The following is a 23,920-nucleotide window of genomic DNA, read 5'->3' as shown; positions in this document are numbered from 1 at the left end:
ATAAGCACGTAGACACCAAGATTATAATCTTGCAAAGCACCCTATATCAAATATCATTTTTGTCTTTGGTAAAAGTAATCTGTTAAAGGAAAACTGTCCTCTAGAGTGTGTAAAATGCTACTAAAAGCCAAGTGTTTTGACCTGAAGCTAAGCCAGACTGCATCAAGTAACAGAAGTTTAAAAAGTTTAAAATTTCTAGAATTTTAAGGAAAAATTGGAAGTAGGATAAGGAGTTTATGGTGTGTTCTTCCCATGAATGAGGATAACAGAGTGGAAGATAGGAGTGCTGGCTTGAAAAACTGATAAGTAAAGGCAGTACAGGTTGGCATCAATGGCTGAGCAGTTGTGAGTACTGATATCCAAATAACTTATGGAAAACAGGTAGGAGGAGGATAGCCTGTGAGTGGCCTTAAAAGCAAGGCAAGGCAATTGGTGTTTGACATGATGGAAAGGTGACAGCAGCAAGGATAATGTAATGAGCCTGGAAAAATATTAATTAGAAATGCTGTTGCAAGACTAAGAGAGTCAAAACTATAATCTACAAATGCAAGATAAGGATTGGGTAAGCCCTCATGTTAAAATGAGGACCTCATATAATAAAGGTTTTGCGGAATAAAACGTATAAGGTTCACATGTGGCCTCTATATGGGTATCTAGGGAGAGCAAGGTCAAAGCAAACCCTCAGGCTGTGCATGACTCGGGGAAGATAGTGATTTTGTGCAGAATTGAGACTGTTTTTGGATTTTTGGAAGCAATTGCTCAGTAGCTCTGCTGTGACCACACTCATCTAAAAGTAACAGCTTGCATTCATGAGCAGATATCAGAAGAACCAAGACTTTATACAGAAGGAAATGGTTTTGGAACAGAGGTAACCTGAGTCACGAACATAGACTCATATTTATGTGGTTAGTTATGATTAACTATAGGGAAGTAGGCCTGGAAGGGACCTTGCAAAGTCCAGTCCCCTGATCAAGGCAAATCACCTGTGACTAACCTATTCCAAGCCAAGTGTCTGCCCATCCTACTCTTGAAAATTTCCTGGAATGGAGATTTCACAACCTCACTAGGTAGCCTGTTCCAATACTTGATCACCCTCATGGTAAGGAGGCTCTTCCTAACCTCCAACCTAACAATTTCCTCTGCTTCATCTTGAGACCATTGCTCCGAGTCCGGTATCTTACAGCAACAGAGAAAAGGCTATCTCCTGCCTCTCTGTAACCACCCTTCAGATATTTGAAGACTTATAAAATCTCCCCCTCTATCTTCTCTTCCCCAGACTAAGTAACCCTAGTACTTTCAGTCTTTCCCCATACATCATGCTCTCCAGATCTCGAATCATTTTTATTGTTCTCTGTTAGGCTCTTTCCAACCTGTTCACAGGCTTCTTGAAGTGTGGGAGCCAAACCTAGACAGTACTCCAGCTGAGATCTCACCAGTGCCAAACAGAACAGCAGAATCACTTCCCTCGATTTGCAAGCTGTATGCCTGTTAATACAACCCAGTATGCTAATGGCCTTTTCTTGCAAGAAGAGCACACTGTTGGCTCACACTCAGCTTATGGTCTACTATAACCCCTAGGTCTTTTCTCTGCAGCACTGAGTTCAGAGGCAAACCTTCAAAAGTTGTAGAGGGAGAAAGAATGGATCAAAAAAGATAAAGCCAACTGAACCCCACCCCACCATTCTCCAGAGCATCTGGAGGTGTGTTGGCAGGGGAAGGGGAAAATAAAATAGGGATGAGGCAATTCAAAATCCCTAAAGCAACACTACTGGGCAAACCGTATTATATCATAAGCTCGAGAGGGTCCAGAGAAAGGCCACGTGCATAATCAGGGACTTGCATGGTAAGCCATACGAGGAGAGGCTGAGGGATCTTGGACTCTTCAGCCTAAAGAAAAGCAGGCTAAGAAGGGACCTGATTGTGGCTTACTGCTATATCAGAGGTGTACATCAGGGGCTCAGTGAACAACTGCTCACCAGGGCGCCCTGCGGGAAAGCTAGAAACAGCAGCCACAAACTCCTGGAAGATAGTTTCAGGCTAAACATTAGGAAAAACTTCTTTGCAACTAGGGTGTCCAGATTATGGAACAAGTTCCCCCAGAGTTGCTGCAATCATCTAGCCTAGAGGTCTTCAAGAGAAGACTGGATGGTCATCTGGCTGGGGTCGTCTGATCCCAGATGTTCTTCCTGCTCATAACAGGGGGCTGGACCCGATGATCCTTTGGGGTCCCTTCCAGCCCTATGATTCTATGATGGAATGGACATGCTTTTTATTTAAACAGGGGAAATGAAATGTATCCCTTCCTTCTGCAAGCATATGCACTCTCAGAACATGTGGCTTGGCACAGCTTAAGGCCTTGGACAGACGTACTATTTAAAGTGACTCTGAATTCAAAGTACTCCAAATTAGAGTGAAATTTGGAGCTGCAAGAAATCAAGGAAAGCATCCACACCTGAGGATAGGAGGGTGATCCAGGCAGATCTGGACAGACAGACTCATGAAATGGGCGGACAAGAACCTGATCGTGTTCAACACCGAAAAACGCAAGGTTCTCCACCTTGGGAGGAAAAACCTGCACCATGCTTATAGGCTCGGTAGTGCTATGCTTGTTAGCACTACAGATGAAAGGGACTTGGGGGTCATGGTTGACCACAGGATGAACATGAGCCTTCAGTGTGATGCTGAGGCTAGTAAAGCAAGCAAAACGCTGGCTTGCATCCACAGATGTTTCTCAAGCAGATCCCGGGACATCATTCTCCCACTGTACTCGGCCTCGGTGAGGCTGCAGCTGGAGTACCGAGTCCAGTTTTGGGCTCCACAATTTAAAAAGGATGTGGAGAAGCTTGAGAGGGTGCAGAGGAGAGCCATGCGCATGATCAGAGGTCAGGAAAACAAACCTTATGATGAGAGGCTGAGAGCAATGGGGCTATTCAGCCTGGAAAAGAGCAGGCTCAGGGGTGATCTGGTGGCCACCTATAAGCTTATCGGGGTGCTCATCAGTATCTGGGGGAATGACTGTTCACCAGAGCCCCTCAAGGGATGACAAGATCGAGCAGTCACAAACTCCACTGTGACCGGTTCAGGCTGGACATAAGAAAGAACTTCTTCACTGTCCAAGCCCCCACGGTTTGGAATAGACTGCCACCAGAGGCAGTTCAAGCACCCACTTTGAACACCTTGAAGACACATTTGGATGCTTATCTTGCTGGGATCCTATGACCCCCGCTGACTTCCTGCCCCTGGGGCAGAGGGCTGGACTCGATGATACTCCGGGGTCCCTTCCAGCCCAAGCGTCTATGAAATCATCCCCATAGACTGTCACTTAAACACACAATTTTGAACCTAAAAGAAAATTTTTAAAAAGACTGAAAAATTTGCAGCCAAACAAATGAAGGTCAATTTCCTAGGAATGGGCACAAGGTTGTAAAAATTTGTATGTGGAGTTAAGAGTTAACCAGTAGTTTGAGGAGACTATTGAGGCAGACTGAAATATTTCAGCACACTGACTTGCAAAATTAGATCCTACAGTCAATTACAAATGGAAGCTCCCTCTCTGGTCATTGCTTGCTGAATGGTTGGCTTAGCAACACAGTAGTATGACAGACCTCCCTGCTTCATCTTGAACACAGCATTAATTACTCAGATAAAAATAATGCAGCAACTCCAATGGAAGATGACCATGTGTCTTTCACAGGCAAGATGTCCACGTTATCCAAGTAGTATGTGGTAGCTGGAAACTGTGTAGCACCAAGTTCCTTCCCCAGAAGGATAAAGGACCTGACAGCCTTAATGTTAAGGGTACTAAGTGCCATCTTTCCATAGTTTATAGCTACACAAAAGTCAGTTGAACTGATCAAAAACCCTCTACCTGGTTGAGCAGCATAATTCATTATCCTGATGAACCTTTCTGCAAGCACGTGGTTGTACGAGTTTCTCTCTTCAGCATGCTCTGTTGGAAGCTGAATCCTCTCCAATTTGGTTGGGTCAATTCCTTTTGGGGGAAGAAAGAAAAGCTGTTATGACAAAACATTATTAAACTGGAACAGTCACTTTGACGAGGCAGAACAACAGAACTGCTAGTATTACTGTTACTTCTGAATGCCTAGAGATTAAGGCATGGAAGCAACAAGAGACTGGACAAGATATACCCTTACAGGTTGGGATTTTAGAAAGATCTTAAGGGATCTCGAACTCCACTGGAATATATCTGAATACCTAAATACCTTGGATTCCTCTAAAAATCCTAGACTCAAAACCTATTTGTATGCAAACTAAAAAAAATTTTATCCCATAATTTTAAAGGTGTAAAACTTGAAAACTGAACTTAAAAGCACAATAAAACATTGACGATGCCACTTGCTACCAGCTGATAAGTGTAGTAGTCACAAATGAAGTCTAACTTAAGAACACTTGCAGAAAGAGGCAGTTAGTTGTGTCAGTCTTCAGTTTGGCAGAAGGCAGGGCAGGTTACCACTTTAAACTATAAAGTGGCACCCTGCCCTGCCTTCTGCTCAAGAACAAAAGGAATGGGGTTTTTTTTGTTAGGTGGTAAATTGCTTTAATCCTATCAACCAGCTATTTCACATTTTGGAGTTCTGATCAAGTGGCCTTCAAACCAGGTTGCCTGTACCCCTGGAAACTCACTGGCTTTTGCGTCAGCATATACCAAGAAATTAAGAACATGTCTTTTCAAGCTATTCCTGTAAAATGGCAAAGTTATTTCTCAGAACTGGCTGGTTCTCAGAACAGTCTGGGTACAGTAAGACCCTTTATAATAAAAAATGCTTAGGCCTGCTGAGTGTTCATGGTTCTTATTCTGAGCAATCTTAACAAATACTGCTCCCAAAGACAAAAATGATGTACTCCACTTATTGAATTTCTAGTGTTCAAGTGAGTTGATAAACATTTAAGATCATTTGCAATGCTGTATACTTAACTACTTTTCTCTTTATTTACACATTTTTGGAAGAAACATTTTTCGGTCTCACTTCATATCCAGACCAGACAAAAAACACTTATGGTAAAATGTACATACTTAATTTGTGGCTGCAACAGGGTAAGTTGTGCTTGGCACTGTATAAAGCACAGATGTTTTAGAACAGCTTTGAATATTACTTTTGCAAACACAATGCCCACCATAACTGGCTGGTGAAATTCTGTCTTTGCCAGACACTTTGAATACTGAAGCAAGATTAAGGCATACAAAATTGTTCACAAGGAGCTAGTCAATGTCTATTCATTTTGAAGTACTAGACCAGGGGCAGGCAATTATTTTGGGCAGAGGGCCGCTTACTGAGTTTTGGCAAGCCATCGAGGGCCGCATGACAGGCAGCCCAGGACAGACAAATATTAATTTTCTAAATTTTTTTAGAGGCCCCGTGGGCTGGATGGAATGGCCTGGCAGGCTGCATTTTGCCCACCCCTGTACTAGACCATACTGCAAAAAAGAAAACAAAAAAAAAGAGAAAAAAAGGCATATTTGAGAATCATTTTTAAGTGTTCTATAAATACCATAATGGCAGTACAGGATGTTTTGAGGCCCACTCACTAGCAGAACAGTCTAGTTCCCATACCACTGCTGATGACAACAAATGTCTGCTATGCAGAAGTTAGGTACTTTCTTCAGCAGTGATCTTCAAATCGTGGTGACACAGCACCCTGGCATGCCTTGAAATCTTTTCAAGGGTGTTGCAGGTGCCACCCAGTGTTTGCATTATTAGGTGCGCAAACATGATTTACAAAATAAATTCAGAGCTTTCAAATACAAAATTAGCATTTTAAAAACATTCTGAACTGTTGTGGGATTGCCCTGAACCAGCAATATGATGTAATAGGATCCCAAGCAAAATGCAACAATTGCACTTCCTACCATGTAGCTATGACATGGCAAAAAGAAAAATTGTTGCGATTCCATATCAGATCCTATCACATCTTCACCTGAAGGTCTGACAGAGTCTAGCTTCAACTTGAAATTCTTCCCACACTTTTGCATTATCACTTTGTCCCAACACTGCTAGCTAGCAAAAACCATATGTGATTCTCCTGTAAACAAAGCTTTGCTAGAAACTTCTGCAGAAGTAACCATTTGATATTATCCCCCTACCTCCAAGCCACAAAAGTCAAATCTATCCAACCTGCACAAGTCCCAAAAGGAATGTGCATCCTATTTGCGCTGACAATCAAGATCATGGCATTCAGCACCAAGTATTCCATCCTATTTGACAACAGCTCAAATCTGGCATTTACAAAATTAATGGACACAAAAAAAGAAATCACAGGAGGAGTTTGTTAGCTTGCCCTTTTTCAAACCCAGAAAATCTGTAAAGTCTACTGGACAGTCCATGTTGCATAAAGGGGAAGCATAATACTAAATAGTAACACTGCACCATGAAAATTTACCCCAAACTTATCATAATTCAAAAAAGCATACAGATGTATAGATGCACTGTTAACAAGGAAAGCAGCTAAAGCAGGCATGAGAAAGTGATGTTACCTGACATGCTTCCGTCAGAGTTGCTTCATTTAGAGCAACTAAGATCAACACCTGAGGTTGTATCTACAGGGTAGGTGTCAAGAAGTTTCATGAGTTCTGAGCAGTGATATAACACTCATAGAAGCGAGCCCCATGTGACATACATATGGCACCACAATGCAAACTAGTTCAGTTTGGGTTCACAACCCAAACTAGAGGCCACCAGAACAGACTGAGCAAAAGAAATACTAAAATCAGCCTTGGTGGCTTAAAGGATTTAAATCCCCCACCAAAATCAATTTTGAGGCTTTTTTCAGAAGATAAGCATAGAATCCACTCAAAAACATTCTAGTGGGGGTTTTTGTTTTGTTTTGTTTTTTTACAAATAACAAAACCTTGTCAATGGAATAAACTACTAGAGGATCAGCGTGAATGGTAACTGCTTTTGATATCTGTCAGCCACGCTGGAATTTCTAAAATGCCTACCTGTTCACCTGTTCTAGTAGAAAGAATTTTTGTTACTTGAAATATAGAAAATATATTTCAAGTAATTTTCAAACTAGCTTCACATGTTCGTTCCAAAGCTGACTGTATCTGATTTCCCTTATTGCAATTAAAAGATTTTGAAAAAACCTTTATTTTCCAAAAGCCTTGGCAGTCTAATTTTAATAAACGTCCTTCAAAATGAATGGCAAATGTAGAAAGCTAAAGCTTTATGACTGCAAACTTCACTAAGCCACAAAGTGGGGCATATTGCAGAACAAGTAAGGCTTTCAAATCTTTTTTTTCTAATAGATCCCAGATATTAATCCACAAGCTATCTAATATACAATAAGTTTGTGTTATCAACCATTTTTCCGGCAGCAGTTCTGCAGTAAATGTAGCCACTCAGCAAGTAAGCCTTTAACCACTTTAACATAATTTTCTAACGAGTTTTCAGCTAGTTAAATTTTCTCTGCTGAACTGTCCTAAACCCTCAAAAAGTGTATTACAGAACTTTACACATGTTAGTGTCAGGAAAAGAGATCTCCCTGCCCCTTCAGGGGGGAAGGGGAAAGCTCTTCCTCAGGACTTCCCCAAATAGAAACCTTATTTGTTCTCCCCCTCCTGAGAGGACCCCCTGCAGCCAGCCCCAACGCAGCTTCACAAAGGGCAGACCTCTGGCTTCAAGACCTTGACTCTTCTCAGTCTCTGCATTCCATGGTGATCTGCAGCACCCCCACCTCTGGGGGCTCCTTTTCTGGTCAGCTTCTGGGCAGGAGGACGGATATTTTCTTCTTTTAAAGAGGTTTATCAGTTCCACAGGAGCCATGGGTGCAGCCAAGACACTAGGGTCACAGCCCAGCTGCAGAGCCACAGCTTCCCCTTGCCCCCACAGGCAGAGGCTGGGGTGCAGATGGAGCCGGGGCTGCAGATCTTCCCTGTGCATGGATCCTGTAACCACAGGGAAGGAAGGAGAAAGGTGCCAGGCCCCCCACAAGGATCAAGCAGTCTTCCCACTGCAGCAGTGAAACTCCTGGCCGCATGGTGGGTCTGCCTGGCCCCGCTGCAGTAGCAGGGCCTGGGCAAGGCAATGGGCTACATGCATCTCCTGCCAGCTGCTGGACTCTCCCCAGACCACTCCAGGAGAAAGGGGGGGGAGGGGGGGGAAGTCCCACTGGGACATCCTCCACTGGACACACTGCATCCTTCCCCTTCCTGCCCGTGATGCTGGGGCCACTCGGGACCTGGCCCAGTCCTGAAGCAGGACTGAGCACATGGCTGACTCAGCCAAAGAGGAAAGATGCAGCATGCCTGGCAGCGGCTGTCCCACTGGGACTGGATTCTCCCTTACCCCAAGGCAAACTGGAAAGGGCCCAGCCCTGCAGTATGAAGACGACTTCCATGTCCACATCACAGTGGTACAAGTGCAGTCGGAGGTGCAGGGAATAAGTCACCCTGCCCAGGCCCTGCCACTTCAGGGGGACCATGCAGATTCCCTGCATGGCTGGGAGTCTCAAAGCTGTGGTAGAAAAACCCCACCTGATCCCTGTGGGGAGCCCAGCACTTCCCTCCCTTCTTTCCTCCATGGTGGCAGCGAGATACGGGCACAGGAGAGATCCACAGCTCTGGTTCCATCCGCAGCCTCAGCACATGGAAGCAAGGGGAAGCCATGGCTCTGCAGCTAGGCAGTACTGCCTAGTGGCTCAGCTGCACCTGCCACCCCCTGCCCATGGCTCCTCACCAGTGGCCTGATGCCCACACAGTGCCAGGAGCAGAGTGAAAACATAAGGATGTGCGGCCATTCCTGCTGGAGGTCACTAAACTAGACATGAGCTACCAGTTAACCACTTAACTGATATAAATCAGAAGAGGTTAAACGGATATTTTCTGTGTCCCTATTGGAGAACCAGACCGCAAATGACAGTGAAGAGCCAATAATGGCTCTCTCAGAGATCTAGTTATAAGGATTATCCACAGTAAAGCCTGCCCACACAAAGCCCCACAAAGTGCACTCCACTGGAACTGCAGACTAGAACCCAACTAACTTAACTATGACAAAGGAAACTAATACAAAAATATTTAAACATATAGTCGTCACCCTCGCTTTCCAAGACTTCTCTGTTGATTCACTTTTCTTTTTCTTCTCTGAACCTTTAAAAAAAGGTGTTAAGAAAAATGCCCTCACATACCATATCAATACCCTTATGTTGAGGCACTATTGCCTTAAATCCTTCTGTTCAAAATTTATTTCCAGTTATAATTTAAGTCTATTTCAGGAGCGGGAAACTGAAATTCAATAAAAGTCCACTTGTTGAAGCTGAATTTTTTATTTAGCATGTTTTAAGAGATGCAAGTAAAATGTTCTACTGGAAACATGAAAACTCATTTAGATGAGCAAGTTTATTATAATTATCATGTGTCAATATTTCTATCAAAACCTTTACATAACATAGACATTCAGCTTTATGTGGTACAAACAATGTTTGCAGCATTTTATCTGACATGACCTATTGAAGTCCAAAGTGAATTCTGTGCATGCAAGGAACAGGATATTTAATCCCAGTGAAATAATCTTCACAAACGCCGTACAGTTCAAACAACTATGGTACAACATATGTAGTGGATGTTGAATACTCACATAATTGGGTACCATTAACAAAAATGATTTGACAGCTTGTTTTGGTAGTGCTGAAGCAATGTTACAGCTGTGATGGGCTAGGAAATATGTGAGAAGCAAAGATTTGTGTGGGCAATAGACAAAAATCCTTGTCTCTTGATAGTTTACAGCAATGAACATAGTACTCTTCCAAAATGAACAGCTTGATTCTCCCTTGGCTTACACATAATACAGTTATATAAACCCAAACAAATGTCAAAATACCACCAAGTTGGAGTCTCGCTAGTCTGTATTTAGATGATCCTCACTTATTTATTGTACTGAATGGAATTGGTTTAGTACCATTTAGAGCACTAAATTCAAGTGACTTAATCTAAGTAAAAATGAAGCATTCAGTTGCAGTTCTAGGAAATTTACTAGAGAAAAATGGCACAATCTACACACAGCATTCTTTGAAAAATAGGAGGGGTTTAGGAGGGGTTAGTTCTTGTGGCTAAAGTACCTAGAAAAAAAATCCTACCACAACCTTACCAAACTAAAGCCACTGAGTCAAGCATCATTTCATTTTCTTCTCTGGGGAAAAGACATTATGAGTATACAAAATTACCTCTCTTACCTTTATTGTGAGACATTGCATATAGGAGACAAAGTACAAAGAGGGCATAATAGTCATCTTCAGTACAGTCCAGTGCATTATATACCATGTCAAGAAAAGGCCTGTGAAAGACAGCAATTTCAGAATGATGATTATAATGCTAGAAGAACTGGGTTACTGTAATATAGCCTGTATTGTTACCTACAAATGGAACAGGGAAGGGAAAGGAGGGTGGTCAGTCTTACCCGCCCCAGGGGGCTTCTTCCCTCCCACCATGCCCAGGTCCTACAGGCTTGTTGCCAGCAGCAGATGTACGAGCACCTCCAGGCAGACAGAAGGGGAGCTGCAAGGGGCCCAATCCTTATTATGTCAGTGCAGCCCCAGTCCGTATCCTGTTGTCTACACCAAGGCACTTACAAAAAGCAAAACACCCTTGTGGCATGCTCCGACATACATGCCAGGGGTTGCAATACATGTTTTATTTTTAGTACAGGATTTGTTTTTTGTTTTTATCTATGATTTGTTAAAATTGTATCTTCTGAAAAAGATTTTGTGCATGGCCCTCCACAACTCGCCAAAACACATTAAGTGGTCCGCCAGCTGAAGTAACTGTCCAACCCTTTAAGGCCTGCTTAGCAGCCTTATCCTAGTTAAAATGGACCCACATTTCATATAGTAACTTTTCATTTCATGTTTTTCATCTATATCAATATCAAAAATCAATTCAGTGTCAAATACATGTTTAAAAGGTAGAAATTTAGAGTTAGAGACAACATTTCAGAGGAGGCTAGGTCAGTGTTTCCCAACCAGTGTGCCGTCAGAAATGAACAGGTGCACCGCGGAATATTGCCGTGGCAATAAGTTACAATAGATATGAGAGTGGGGAATGCCTTAACAGGTGTGCTGCAGAAAAATTTTATTTATGTAAGTGTGCCTTGGGTTGGAAAATGTTGGGAAAAACTGGGCTAGGTCAGCAGTAAGGCAGATTTCTGCCTTGTTTTAGATTGATTAGTTTTTTGAAAGTGACAAACAGTCAGTACAGCCAAGGACACCATTCTGTAAATGAGGGAGAGCTTAAATAATATGTCCCAAGCTGCTGAGCAAGTCAGTCAAGCCAATAGCAGAACCTGGAACTTGGTTTTAACAGGGACAAGAATTCTCGTTTTTCATTGTTAACGAAATCTAAAGGCTAAGTATATAAAACCTTTTTGAGAGCCATGAAAACATTACATTTGAATGGAAACAACCATCCATATAATGCAAGGGTTTTCAATCCTTTTTAATAAGTATACCCCCCGCAGCCCCCTTTTTAGTAAGTGAACCCCCATGAGGGGGGTAGTGAGCAACCCAATCCCGAGCAGGGGCATGGCAAGTGGCAGCAGTGCGGTGTCTGTGCAGCCCTGCTTTCGCCCTGCTCCTTTGTCTGTGAGGCAGCAGCGCAGGGTGGCAGCACTCCATCCCCACCCACCCCCGCGTACCCACTGGGACCTTTCAAAGTACCCCTAGGGGTACGCGTACCCCTGGTTGACAACCCCTGACATTCATAGACTGTAAGGCCAGAAGGGATCTTGGAAGATCATCGGGCCCAGCACCCTTCACTAAGCAGTAAAAATGACTAGGGATCAGGTGACCCCAGCAAGGTGACCATCCAGTCTCCTCTTGAAGATTTCCAGAGTAAGCGATTGCACCACCTCTGAAGGGAGCTTATTCCACAGTCTGGACAGCATGACTACGAAGAAGTTTTTCGTAATGTTGAGCCTGAATTGATCTTCCAGGAGTTTGCAGCCATTACTCCTTGTTTTCCCCTAGGGTGCCCTGGTAAATAGTTGCTCACTGAGCTCTTGATGTACTCCCCTAGTGTAGCAGTAAGCTGCTACCAGGTCCCCTCTCAGCCTTCTTTTCCTCAGGCTGAAGAGTCCCAGATCCCTCATCCTTTCCCTCATCCCTCAGCCTTTCATATGGCTTGCCTTTTAAGACTCTGATCATATGGGTGGATCTTCTTTGGACTCTCTTGAGCTTGTCCACCTCCTTCTTAAAGCATGGTGCCCAGAACTTGATGCAGTACTCCAGCTGCCATCTCATCAGTGCCGAGTAGAACAGAATAATCACTTCCTTGGTTTTGCTGGAGATGCATCGATTCATGCATGCCAGAGTATTATTTGCTCTACTGGCTACATCTGGCCAACTCAAATTCCTACTGTGGTCTACTATTACCCCCAAGTTCCCTTAATTCATGATGCTAGTCACTTTGGTTCTGCCAAGCCTGTATGTATGTTGGGGGTTGTTCATCCCAAGGTGGAGCACTTTACATTTCTCAATGCTGAACTTCATCAGATTCTGATTCCGCCCAACTTGCTAGGCTGTCTAGTTCCGCCTGTGTCTGTAGCCTATCTTCAAGCGTGATCACGCTCCCCCATAACTTAGTGCTGTCCACGAACTTGGCTAGTGAGCTCTTCACCCTCACATCCAAATCACTAAAGATGTTGAAAAGTACTGGACCGAGCACCAACCCCTGTGGGACACCACTGCCCATTTCTTACCAGGATGACAGATCCATTCACTACAGTTCTCTGGGTTCCATCCTGCAGCCAGTTTCTCAACCACCTGACTGTCTTGGAGTTAAGCCCACAATCCTCCAATTTTCTCGTGAGGACATTGTGGGATACTAAATCAAAGGCCTTTTGTAAGTCAAGGTATACAATGTCAACCTGCTCTCGTGTCCAGGTGGTGAGTTACCTGGCCATAGAAGATGAGGTTGGCAAAGTAAGATCTGCTCGTGACATGGCTGCCATTCAGAATCTTACTTTCTGCAAGCTTATCGCAGATAGACTCCTTGATGAAGTTTTTTAGGATTTTTCCTAGGATGGAAGTTAGGCTGATTGGCTTCTAGTTACCCAGGTCCTCCCTCCTGCCCTTCTTGTGGATGGGCACATTGGCTTTTGTCCAGTCCTCAGGGACTTCTCCAGAGTGCCACGAGTTGTGGAAGAGTTTCGCCAGGGGTTCTGAAATGAATTCGGCCAGCTCCTTCAGCACTCTCGGATGAAGATCATCCAGTCCCGCAAATGTAATAGTGAAATCCTTTAGCACCTACTCAGTTAAAGTCAGATGAAGGCAGTACTGCACCCATCCCCACACAAGACCCCCTCACAAAGGAATATAACACATAACAGAAGCTGTCACCAAGCGAACCAGCTTCACTGCACTCTTCCAATCCTTAACACTAGTTAACTAATATCACTACCTGCACAGCACAGCCAAACGTTAAGTATTATCCCTTGTGTAATCATCTTTAACACATCTCTGCAAGCCATTCAGACAAACTAATTCACCAGTTACACTTCCCTAAACCCTTAACCTTCAGACATTCCCATGGGGTAATTTCCTACCCCAGACACATATTTTGTGCAGTAACTTAAAGTTAATCAATTCTATTTTTTTTTTCTTTTTAGGACACTGTCACTGGCACCGCAGTGTACAATATCCCCAAAGAACAGCCATCTTACATGAATGGTTTGCTCTCTGTGGATGAAAAACTGCCGAGGGTAACATGCAACCCCAGGTATGAATGCGTTTTTCCATATAACAACTTACCCATAGCCCATGTTAAGGCATTGGGGTAACTTGTTACCCCAGTGCAATTGCTGTATAAATGACAGGCCTGTTTGGCCACTTTGAGTGGATGCATCTGAAAGGTCAGCATTCATTCACACCTCATTCATGTCCACTTCAGGTATCCATGATAACTAGTGGATGGTCATCCTCCACTCTGCTTTTGCAGAAAATATGGTAATCCCTTTTGCAGGCTGCAAGGTCATCAAAACACCCTGCCCTTTGCCACAAAAAACCCCCCAAACAAACCCTTTGCCACACCCAAATCCACCTCTGCTCTCCTTTTTGCCCTGCCTTTGCTGGAAGTGAAGACATGAAGCCCACCTCAACAGTAAGGGCTTGACATCCCCATGCCCATTTTACCTGCTCTCAGTAACCCCCTGCATGTGTGGTTTACAAACAGCATCCACCCACATTCGGTCTGCCTGCAAAGGGTAGATGTTGGTCTCTGGCTTCTGTGCCCAGGAGGAGAGGCAGGGCAGAATTGCTTCTGTCACAGCATAGGTGGACAGCCTTGTCTTTGATAGTTACTTATATGCATTCAGCAGTAATCAATTTTTTCTATTTTTTCTGCAGTCCAGGATGAGAAGGCAGCACATACTCAGTGCTGAAGCCTGTCTTGCACAGGTAACCGGGGATGACAGCGACACGTCCACTGATGAAATCTTATCCCAAGGCAGTGAGGATGCTGACTTTATTCCAGATATGGGAGACTGTTCAGAGCAAGAAGACCATGCATCTATGGAAGATGCATTCAGATCAGATGAGGAGGAGTTAGTGCCACAAGCAGAAGTGATACCAACACTTCCAGTGGGAAAGGGAAGAGGACCAGCCCAGGGCCACTGTGGCAGACCGAGGAGAGCTACAGCAGGACACGGAGCAGCACCACTGCCATCACCCCCAGAAAACACTTCAGATGACGACACCTTTACAGGAAGGAATGGCAGAGTGTGGGAAAAAATTCCACAGCTAATACATCATTGGAGATCAGCCAAGGACATAGTCCATGAAAGTGCTGGGCCAACAAGAGAAAGTAATAAAGACACAGTGGTGGAAACGTTCCACCTGTTTCTCACAAGATATCCTGACCTAAAAGAGAAACAAACAAAGAGGCAGAAAGAAGATTCAGGGAGTGGAATGACAGCCATCCTGAAAATGGAAAGGAGTGTGAAAAGCTGGATGAAACAGCTGAAACCATACATTGGCCTCCTACTGCTGAGTGGTCTATACCACGGTAGTCACAAGGCACTGGAGGAGTTGTGGGAGCAACGCACCAAATGTCCGTGCTTCCGTGCCACCATGAGTTTAAAATGATTCTGTCAAATTAACAGCTACCTGAGATTTGACAACAAACTGACAAGTGAGGAAAGGAGAGCTGTGGACAAGCTTGCTGCCTTCAGAGGTATTTGGACACAATTTATGGAGCAGCTCAGGAACTGGTATATTCCAGGAATACCCCTGATGGTTGATGAGCAACTCACTGTGTTCAGGGGTCGCTGTGTCCCTTCAGACCGTACAGGCCCAGCAAGCCTGCCAAATATGGCTTGAAAATTCGGTGATGCTGCGATGCAGCAGCATCAATCCCCTTGTATGGAGACATCTACCTGGGCAAGCAACCAGAAGCTCCATGCCAAGGTAACCTTGGTACCCAGGTCATTGAAAAATTGGTTTGTCCCTGGTACAAGACGGGAAGGAATATTGTGGGTGACGATTTCTTCACAAGTACTGACCTGGCAGAAGGACTGTTACAGCAGGAATTTACCTATATGGGTACGATTCAGAAAAACAAAACCGATATCCCAAACGAAATATAAGCAAATCGAAGAAGGGAAACTTTTTCATCCATTTTTGCTTTTGATGGGGAACTCACCCTAGTTTCCTATGTTCCAAAGAAGTCCAAAGTTGTTCTGTTGCTGTCAAACACACACCATGACCTGTCAGTGGGTGCAGAGCAAAGAAAGCCAGACAACATCCATGACTACAATAAAAACAAGGGTGGGGTGGATAACCTTGACCACTTAGTCTATATGACCACCTGCAGACTGAAAAAATCAACGGGTGGCCAATGACACTTTTTCGATATGCAGAATGTGGCTGCCATTGCCAGCCTCATCATTTGGCAAGGACACAATACAAACTGGAAGCAAAGATCACATTTAAGAAGATGGCACTTTTTCTTGCAGGAGCTTGGAGAACAGCTGATCGACAGACAAATAAAACAAAGAATGATGGATACACGTAATCTGTCTATGTCTGTCAAGAATAGTATGACTGCCCCAAATTACAAATTGCCACGATGCACTCAAGTAGAACCTTTTGCAAGCATGAGTGGACATTGTGTTTTTTGTCCAAGGACAGATGACCACAAAACACAGAAACGATGCAAAGATTGTAAGTGATTTGCTTGTGTGCACCACAGTACATCACTGCTGCTTTGTGAGGAATGCAATATTTAGTTAAAACAGTTAGGAAATGTTTTTGGAAGTAACTGTTAGTTTGAAAACAGCGTGAACTGCAGACTTAGCAAATTATTCATTCACATTTTGAAACTAAAAACAAGTTTTAGAGTTCTAGTTAAATAATATTTTGGGTTCAAATCATCATAAATACTCTTTTAAGCAATCTGCACGTTTAATAAATAGTTTTTGGTACATTTATACTGTTGTCACTGGTTCCATTTTGTTCATGTGGGTGGGGTAACAAGTTACCCCCTGCTACCCTGCAATTCCACATTGTTGGTCTCAACTTAGCCTATGAGAACAACAATGGTTATGGTTTTATGAGAATGGATGAGGGTTAAACAGGTTTTTGCAATTTCTTAAATTCCATTCAAAATGAGAAAATTATCTTGTCTACTCTGTGACAACAGAAGTGCCAGAGTAATTTGGTGCTACATTAAAGTGAGTGGACTGGCCTGGAATATGTAGAGCATCTTTTGCCTTAGGCACCAAACACACCATTTTCTGTGATTAACTAATACAACAAGAAATAGTGAAAAATGCTGTGCATACCTAAAAATCAAGCTACTGAAATCAGTTTTCCATACTACATTTTTACTCCAGGTTACGAGATAAACAAATCTAGCTGTATCAAGAAAGTCTTAAAAATATCTAAATATATATTAAAATAGAAGCTTTGAATTGTAAACATGAACACCTTTCACCAAGTTTCTCAAAGCACATTTTAGTACCATACTAAATAAGCTAACAGATGGTCAATAAAAGGTCATAATTTGGAAGAGAACTCAAACATCCCAGGTTCCATAATTAACAAAACTACTAGACAATAATAGGGCCATAATTATATTAAATACACTAGAGCCAGAGCTCGTTTGACCAAATCCCTCTATCATATGATCTTTGATTTTGCTTGAAGAGAAATTTGCAGGTTTTGATGACTTCAGCAACTACTAGTTGGTAAACCAGCTGATAAGCATGGGTCAAGAACAGCCATTGTGCCTATTCAAATTTATGCTGGAAGCCAAACAAGACAAAAGAGGGGCTAAAAGATGGCTTAAAAGCTTCCCTCCTCTGTCCATCTTTGCATCTGACAGCCTAGGAGGAACCAAGAACCTGGTACATGTATGGGAATGAATTTTGAGGATAGACGGACATGCATTTGAAGGACCCCAAATTACAGAGAACTTCAAAATGGCAGTGAAGGCATACAGTAAGTCTCCCAAAGATAGTGCACATAAGAGTGCTAGTTGGCTTTCTGCCCCACTCCCCTCCTCCCTTGTGGGAGTGAGTACACAAGAAACACTGAAGGCTGCAGATGTTTCAGGAAGTGCTAAAAAAAAAGGAAACGTTTCAAAGCTGTTGCTCTTTTTTCATGGGTCACTTCTGAAGCACTTTAGCTGTAAGCATCTGCATTTCAAAGGTACTTGGAGCCCTTCAAATAGCACATCTGTCCATGAGTTTTATGATCAGAATAGCTCTTCCCTATCTATCCATCTTTGTCTACTGTACAATAAAGTTCAAAATAATTCAATGTTTGCCATTTTGCTACGTAATATGAAGCAGGTATTGTGTTATCAAATCTGTTTATCTGCTACACAGTATTTGTTCCCATGAACAACAATCAGTATGTGGTCTATTTCACAGCTCAGACAGGATTTGTAAATGTATGGAAATGTTATGCTGGTTCCAATTAGATTCAAGCTGATTTGTCTTTGTATTATATCAATGGATCTCAAAAAAACAAGTTTATATATGAAAAATTTGATAGATCTAGTGTTTTCTAAAGCTGAATGTACTTTGGAAGTAATTAAAAAGTCAAATCTGCCAATAGCTACTGCACAATAACTTTATATATTCTTATTTTCCACCATTGTGTTGGACCTGCTAGGAGATCTAATCTTTGATTAGATGGTGGCAGTGATCAATTAGAGGATAATCAAAATATGTAAAAAACTTTTTAAAAAAATGTTGAGGAACACAGCAATATTTATGTAAGTTTTATGCTGTGGCTGAATTAAATTACTAACTGTCAAAGACACAGCACAGATTTTAATGGATTATTAACCTAGTAACTGAACAGTTTGTATTATCCAAAGATTTTATGTAGTATTTTAGTTTGCCAAGTCTAGGGATATTTCTGGCTAATGTGGTAGGATCTATTCCTGCTATAGGACACCAGGTTTTTTTGTACTGGTGACTTTTTTCGCCCTTAGATCACTATTTCCCTTCAACTGTCTTGAAACGCAGATATATGCCAAGCATTAGAATAATCAATCATCTAGAGATTCTTCATTTTGAAGACTTGAAAAAAAAAAAAAAGGATGATGTTCCAGTCCAACACCTAGGTACAGTTCTAGAGTGTACACCTGGAGCTATTTTTGATTGATTTCATGTCAAAAGTGAGAAACTAAAAACGTCTTGCTCATTAGCTGCTTATTTTTGCATCTCCATGATGTTAATGCAGACATGCTCTCTCTGTCTGGCCTCCAGTGAGATAGTAAAGTCCTTGGAGCTGGATGTTTTGTGGTTAAGTTTCTTTATGTGCAGTCAAACTTCAGTTTTTGCCAATTTCTCACCCAAATGTTTTACTATGCTAAAAGTCAACTCCAGAACGTATTAGCTTTACAGGGAAAAATTTGCAACACAAAACTTAAAGACCAAGCATTTGTGCCATTAATTGAAATAAGATTTCACACTCTCATCTGCTGAGCTTCCACAGAACAGGTGAGATTGCTTTCCCCAAGTTCTATTCTATAAGGGTTTGCCATTGGAAATCCATAAAATTTGTACTCTTAGCTGACTTCCATCCTTTGAACTTTAATAGTAAGCACTCCCACTATGAAGCCAATAGACGTCCACTGCAATACAGCAGCACTATTTATTAGTACCTTGTGTTACAGCCAAATTGTGGCACTACAAAAGGTATGGGTATCTACTTCTATTGCTTCCTACCACCATTAAAATCTATGGGGGCACAAACTCAATGAACCCCAGAGACTGCCAGAGGTGCATTTCTGGAAGTGGGGAAACATTGTTCTTCAAGATCAATAGATGGGATGCAGGGTGATGTGCATTTCACACAAAGCAGATTGGCTGAGCAGGAACATGCCCCAGGCACAGCTGATCCACTTCATTTGCCAAAGTCTGTTTTTACCCTAAGGAACACACTTTAGTCTGGGAAATGGATACATCAGCCCCTTAACACACATTTTCTTTTTGTTCACACACGAAAGTAGAAATAATCATAATCCAAGAATGTTTTTGATGAGCCATGTTGGAAAAATCCAAAACTGGACAGGAAAAAGAACTAAAGAGAAACAAAATAGGAACTGGGCCAAGTATTAGAGTTTTCATACCTGTTCCAATTGGTCATTTCACTTCCAGAGGCAGCTGCACTTTTTTCTTCATCTGTCGTGTTCTGCTCTGTCACAGCAGAAACAGACAATTCAGACATCTTGCATCTCTCCATGATTACCATTTCTATTTCTTAACAAGAGCGGAAAAAAAGAAAAGGAAAAGTTTAGATGAAGACTTGAGTTTCAGTTTGTGACTGACAAAAACATGGATCAGAAGCAAGGAATACACTGCTCATCTATTAGATCTGTGAGGAACTAGAGGTATTCTAGTTTTCCTGCTACAGCCACAAAAATATCAAAAAACTGCCTGATGTTAGAATAATTTAGCCATCATAAGAAAAATCCACTTGTAAGTTCATAAATAGTATCTTTGGTCTAGTACATAAAAGCCATTACAAAACTATTTTAAAAAACTTGGATTTTATCATTTTGAAACTCAGCTTTGCCAAATATGTTCTCTAAGAGCAACCGAGGTAACTGAAAGTAAAACAGTTCACTCTATGCCCAAACCATAAGGAAAATGTTGATATATAATGCCTCACTAGGGAAGAAATGAGGAGGAAGGGAAACAATATGAAGAATTATACAATGCAAGAATGCTACAACAATGCAGAGAAACCAGGTTTAAGAATGAATGTTAAAAATCACAGGAAAGTAGGGCAGGAAGGAACCTCGCAAGGTCATCTAGTCCATCCCTGTGCTCAAGAGAAGATCATCCCCGATTCAGCTATTCCATCCAAGTGTCTGTCCCACATGCTCTTGAAAATTTCCAGGAATGGAGTTTCCACAACCTCATTAGGTTCCAATACTTGAACACTCAGCTAGTAAAAAGGTTCTCCCTAACCTCCAATTTAAATTCTCCCTGCTGTAGCTTGAGCCCATGGCCACAGAGGAAAGCTCATTTCCATCTTCTCTATAATCACCTTTCAGATATTTAAAGACTCTTAACAAATCCCCCCGCAGTTTTCTTGTCTCCAGATTAAAGAACCCTAGCTCTTTCAGGCTTCCCTCGCAAGTTATGCTTCCCAGCTCTCTAGTAATTTCTGTTGCTCTCTGCTAGACTCTTTCCAATCTGTCCGCATGTATGGCTCAGTGTGGGGATGAAAACTGGACAAGTATTCCAAGTTCAGCATCACCAGTGTCAAACAGAGAAGAAAAATTACTTCCCTGGACCTGCAAAAAACTCCAGTTAATACAGCCCAGTATACTATCGGGGTGTGCGTACACGTACGTAACAGGAGCCAACTGTTGGCTCATACTCATCTTATGGTCTACTGCAAGGCTCCACATGGGTTGAGAAATTTGTCGGAGGTGGAGCAGTGGCCACCCTCCCCACCTGCTGCCACATTTCCATACCCCCTCTGCCAACACAGCCAGGTCATAACCCCTTCTTTCCACACTGCCAGGTTGGGGCCAGGTCATGTTTCCTTTTCCCCTGCCCAGTTGAATTGGGACCAGGCCATACCCCCTTCCTCCACATGGGGCTGAACTGGGCCAGGCTGCCACCAGTTCCCCTGTATGCAGCCAGATGGGGCCTCGTCACACCTGCCCTGGGCACTGGAACAGGGCCACTGACACATCCAGCCTGTGGACAACCTGGACACTGCCCAACTGGTCCACCAAGGAGCACCACTGATCTACTGTAAGCCTTAGGTACTTCTCTACAGTACTACAACATAGCCAGTCATTCCCCGGGCTGTATTTGGGCATGCAATTTTTCTATCCCAAATGAAGGACTTTAAACTTGTCCTTGATGAATCTAATCTGATTGACTGCAGACCATTTCTTTACTCTATTCAAGTCATTCTAGATCCTAGTCCTCCCCCTCCAAAGTGTCTGCAACTCCACCCCGCTTGAAATCATGCATAAATTTGCTAAGCATACATTTAACTCCATTGTCCAAATCTATTAATAAAGATGTTAATACCACCAGACCTCAGATAGATCCTTGTTAGCCAATGGCTTTGAAGTTACGTCAGCCAATTCTTTCCATATATGAGGGTATATCCCATTTGGCTGTGCCAACTTGAAAGCATCTAGCTTGTCCATATAATCTCTAACCTGTTCTTCCACTACTCTAGGCTATTTGTCTCCTGCATCCTTGCTGCCAACTGCACTCAGCATCTGGTAGCTGATTCTATTCATGAAAACTGAATTAAAAAAGGCATTAAATACTTGGGCCCTCTCTGTATCATTAGCATTTGCATTAATTAAATTTCAAAGTCCACAAAATAAGTTGCTAATGTAAGTAATCATTTCCTCTACAGTGCTGAGGAAATAAAAAAAAAGAGAGAGCCCTTTAACAAAATGCTAAGTGTGAGTTAAAATAGGATGTTTTTCCCCCCAAACCACTATCCTTAAATCTATCTGTGCATAAAAGACATTAATATGATGAAAAGCAAACTTTTTACCTGAAAATTTATGCTCTAAGGACCAGCTAGTGAACTTAGACCAAGTTTTTGATTGTATGTCAAAAGTGCAGATTTGGATCACCTGAAGCTAGCTGAGTCACAAAATTGTTTCAGCTTAATACTAAAATTAAGCATTTCATCTCTTAAAAAGGAAGAAGGCTTTGTTTCAAAATTTACCAAAAAGATTAAACATACAAAACCAAAACACTGTGCCACACAAAATGAAACCTTTAACCAGCAAACTGAAGAAGCTAGCAATTTCCACTGCTTCTCCAGTTAGCCTGTCTACATATCTGCACAGAACTGATCTTCTGGCAGCTGGGTCAAGTGGTACTGACTTTACAGGTATGCAGAAGTTAGAGAAGCCCTGTGTGAACTGGTCAATCTACACAGTCCTATCCCCCTTGCCCATGCAAACACTGTAAAGCTGCATCACTGGGTGTGATTTAATCAGGTTGCTACTGATCCACTGTACAGTATGCCATACGCCATGCATCTATTCTAGCCATCTTGAGATCCAGAGTAATTACTGTTTTCTGGCCACAGCTGTTACATTACAACAAAGCAGAATTTTGATTAACAGAAGTCTTTGAAAGGGAAAATGAGTCCTAACAGTTTTCAAGCACTGCATATTTTCTGGATATATAGTTGCCTGAAAATAACTAACTAACAAGTTGCCCATCAAGAATGAGGGGCAGGGGGCAGGGCATGGATGTGAACAGAGCCCTGTGTCTGCCACATTCCCACCGTTGGGGCCTGTTACCCGCCCCGCAAAGCCTGGTACCCAGGGCTGCTACTTCCCTCCCCCCCTGCTGCTGCTTGCAGTCCGGGGCCCACTCCACCCACCACCTCCAAGGAGTTGGGGTGGGGGAGGAGCAGGCCTGGGCCCAATGTTTCAGATAAGCAGTCAGAGTGCAAATAAAGTGTTACAGACAGACAGACTAAGGCTCTTATAGTATTAAAATATTTTACATGCTTTGTACCACGAAAACCCTGCAGCATCCCAAGAGTGCCATAAGACAAGGATCAGTAATACAAGCCCTGAGGCTGAATGCAGCCCACAGAGAGAGGGGGCTTCACTGATGTTCCAGCAGCAAGAGGCTTTACCCACACCAGCACTGGGCAGTGGGAGTAGGGAGGCAGCGGGAGGAGTGACATCAGAGCTCCTGCCCACCTCAGACACCAGCTGGGTTGTTCTAGCCCATGGCTTTGAGAAGTTGGCAACCACCATCATGAAATACAATTCAGCAAGTGCTCCTAGTAAAACAAACAAAATCAGGTTCTCTTTTTGATGCTGTCAAGTTAAATCTTTGTTTAAATCAAATCTTTGCCATGTTCCTGGATACTAACAAGATCTCAGCAATCAAACCCACAGCTTGACCTGCTACCATTCCCTGGTTGTAAGAACTGATTCTGCCAAAGCTAAATACTCTTGGCTCTATGACACAGAAATCTGATACTCTGTTTTCAGCCCAAAGATAACATCTACCCAGACTATTCATGTTCCTTCTTTTTCTTCAGAAAAGAACAAAGATGCATTTTGGTCAACTCTACATTTTCTAATACAAATGAATATTAACCTATTATCAAAGCCTGGAACTTTGTTTCATAATCAAATACAAACATTTCCCTGGAATATTAATAGTTTGAAAGTTATGAGTGAATAATTGTTAGCCCAGGGGAGGGAGGGGAAGGGGAAGAGGAAAAAGAAGGAAGTGAATTTTTTTAATCTATTTTTATCTGAGCCACATTTTAGGGAGGACAAACTCTGCGGCATATTCCTCTTTTGTTCTTGTTTGTTTTAAAACAGTGGCAGCTGTGGAAAACTTGATAAAGACAGAAGGTTAAACAATAGTTGCAGGAGATTCCAAATGTTAAACCAATCAGTGTGCAGGTCAAAATGATTCTACACAATTTA

At 42.6% G+C, this 23,920-nt stretch overlaps 1 protein-coding gene across 5 annotated transcripts in view; it reads right to left on the bottom strand.

Moving 5' to 3' along the window:
- CLEC16A (C-type lectin domain containing 16A) overlaps nt 1-23,920 on the bottom strand; it is a 188,080-nt gene that overhangs the window by 110,767 nt on the left and 53,393 nt on the right. For 4 of the 5 annotated variants that reach the window (XM_090023182.1, XM_090023177.1, XM_090023180.1 and 1 more), the window contains exons 11-13: nt 19,592-19,721; nt 10,189-10,289; nt 3,869-3,991 (exon numbers count right to left, since the gene is read on the bottom strand). In XM_090023182.1, coding sequence (XP_089879308.1) covers nt 3,869-3,991; nt 10,189-10,289; nt 19,592-19,721 — 354 coding nt within the window. The remainder of the gene's footprint in view (nt 1-3,868; nt 3,992-10,188; nt 10,290-19,591; nt 19,722-23,920) is intronic. The other variant, XM_090023179.1, reaches the window with a different exon arrangement.

Source organism: Crocodylus siamensis, chromosome 12 (genome assembly GCF_052110815.1).
Source record: "Crocodylus siamensis isolate JL-2025a chromosome 12, ASM5211081v1, whole genome shotgun sequence".
NCBI classification, from domain to species: Eukaryota; Metazoa; Chordata; order Crocodylia; family Crocodylidae; genus Crocodylus; species Crocodylus siamensis.
This window is presented reverse-complemented; position numbering and strand designations above follow the sequence as displayed.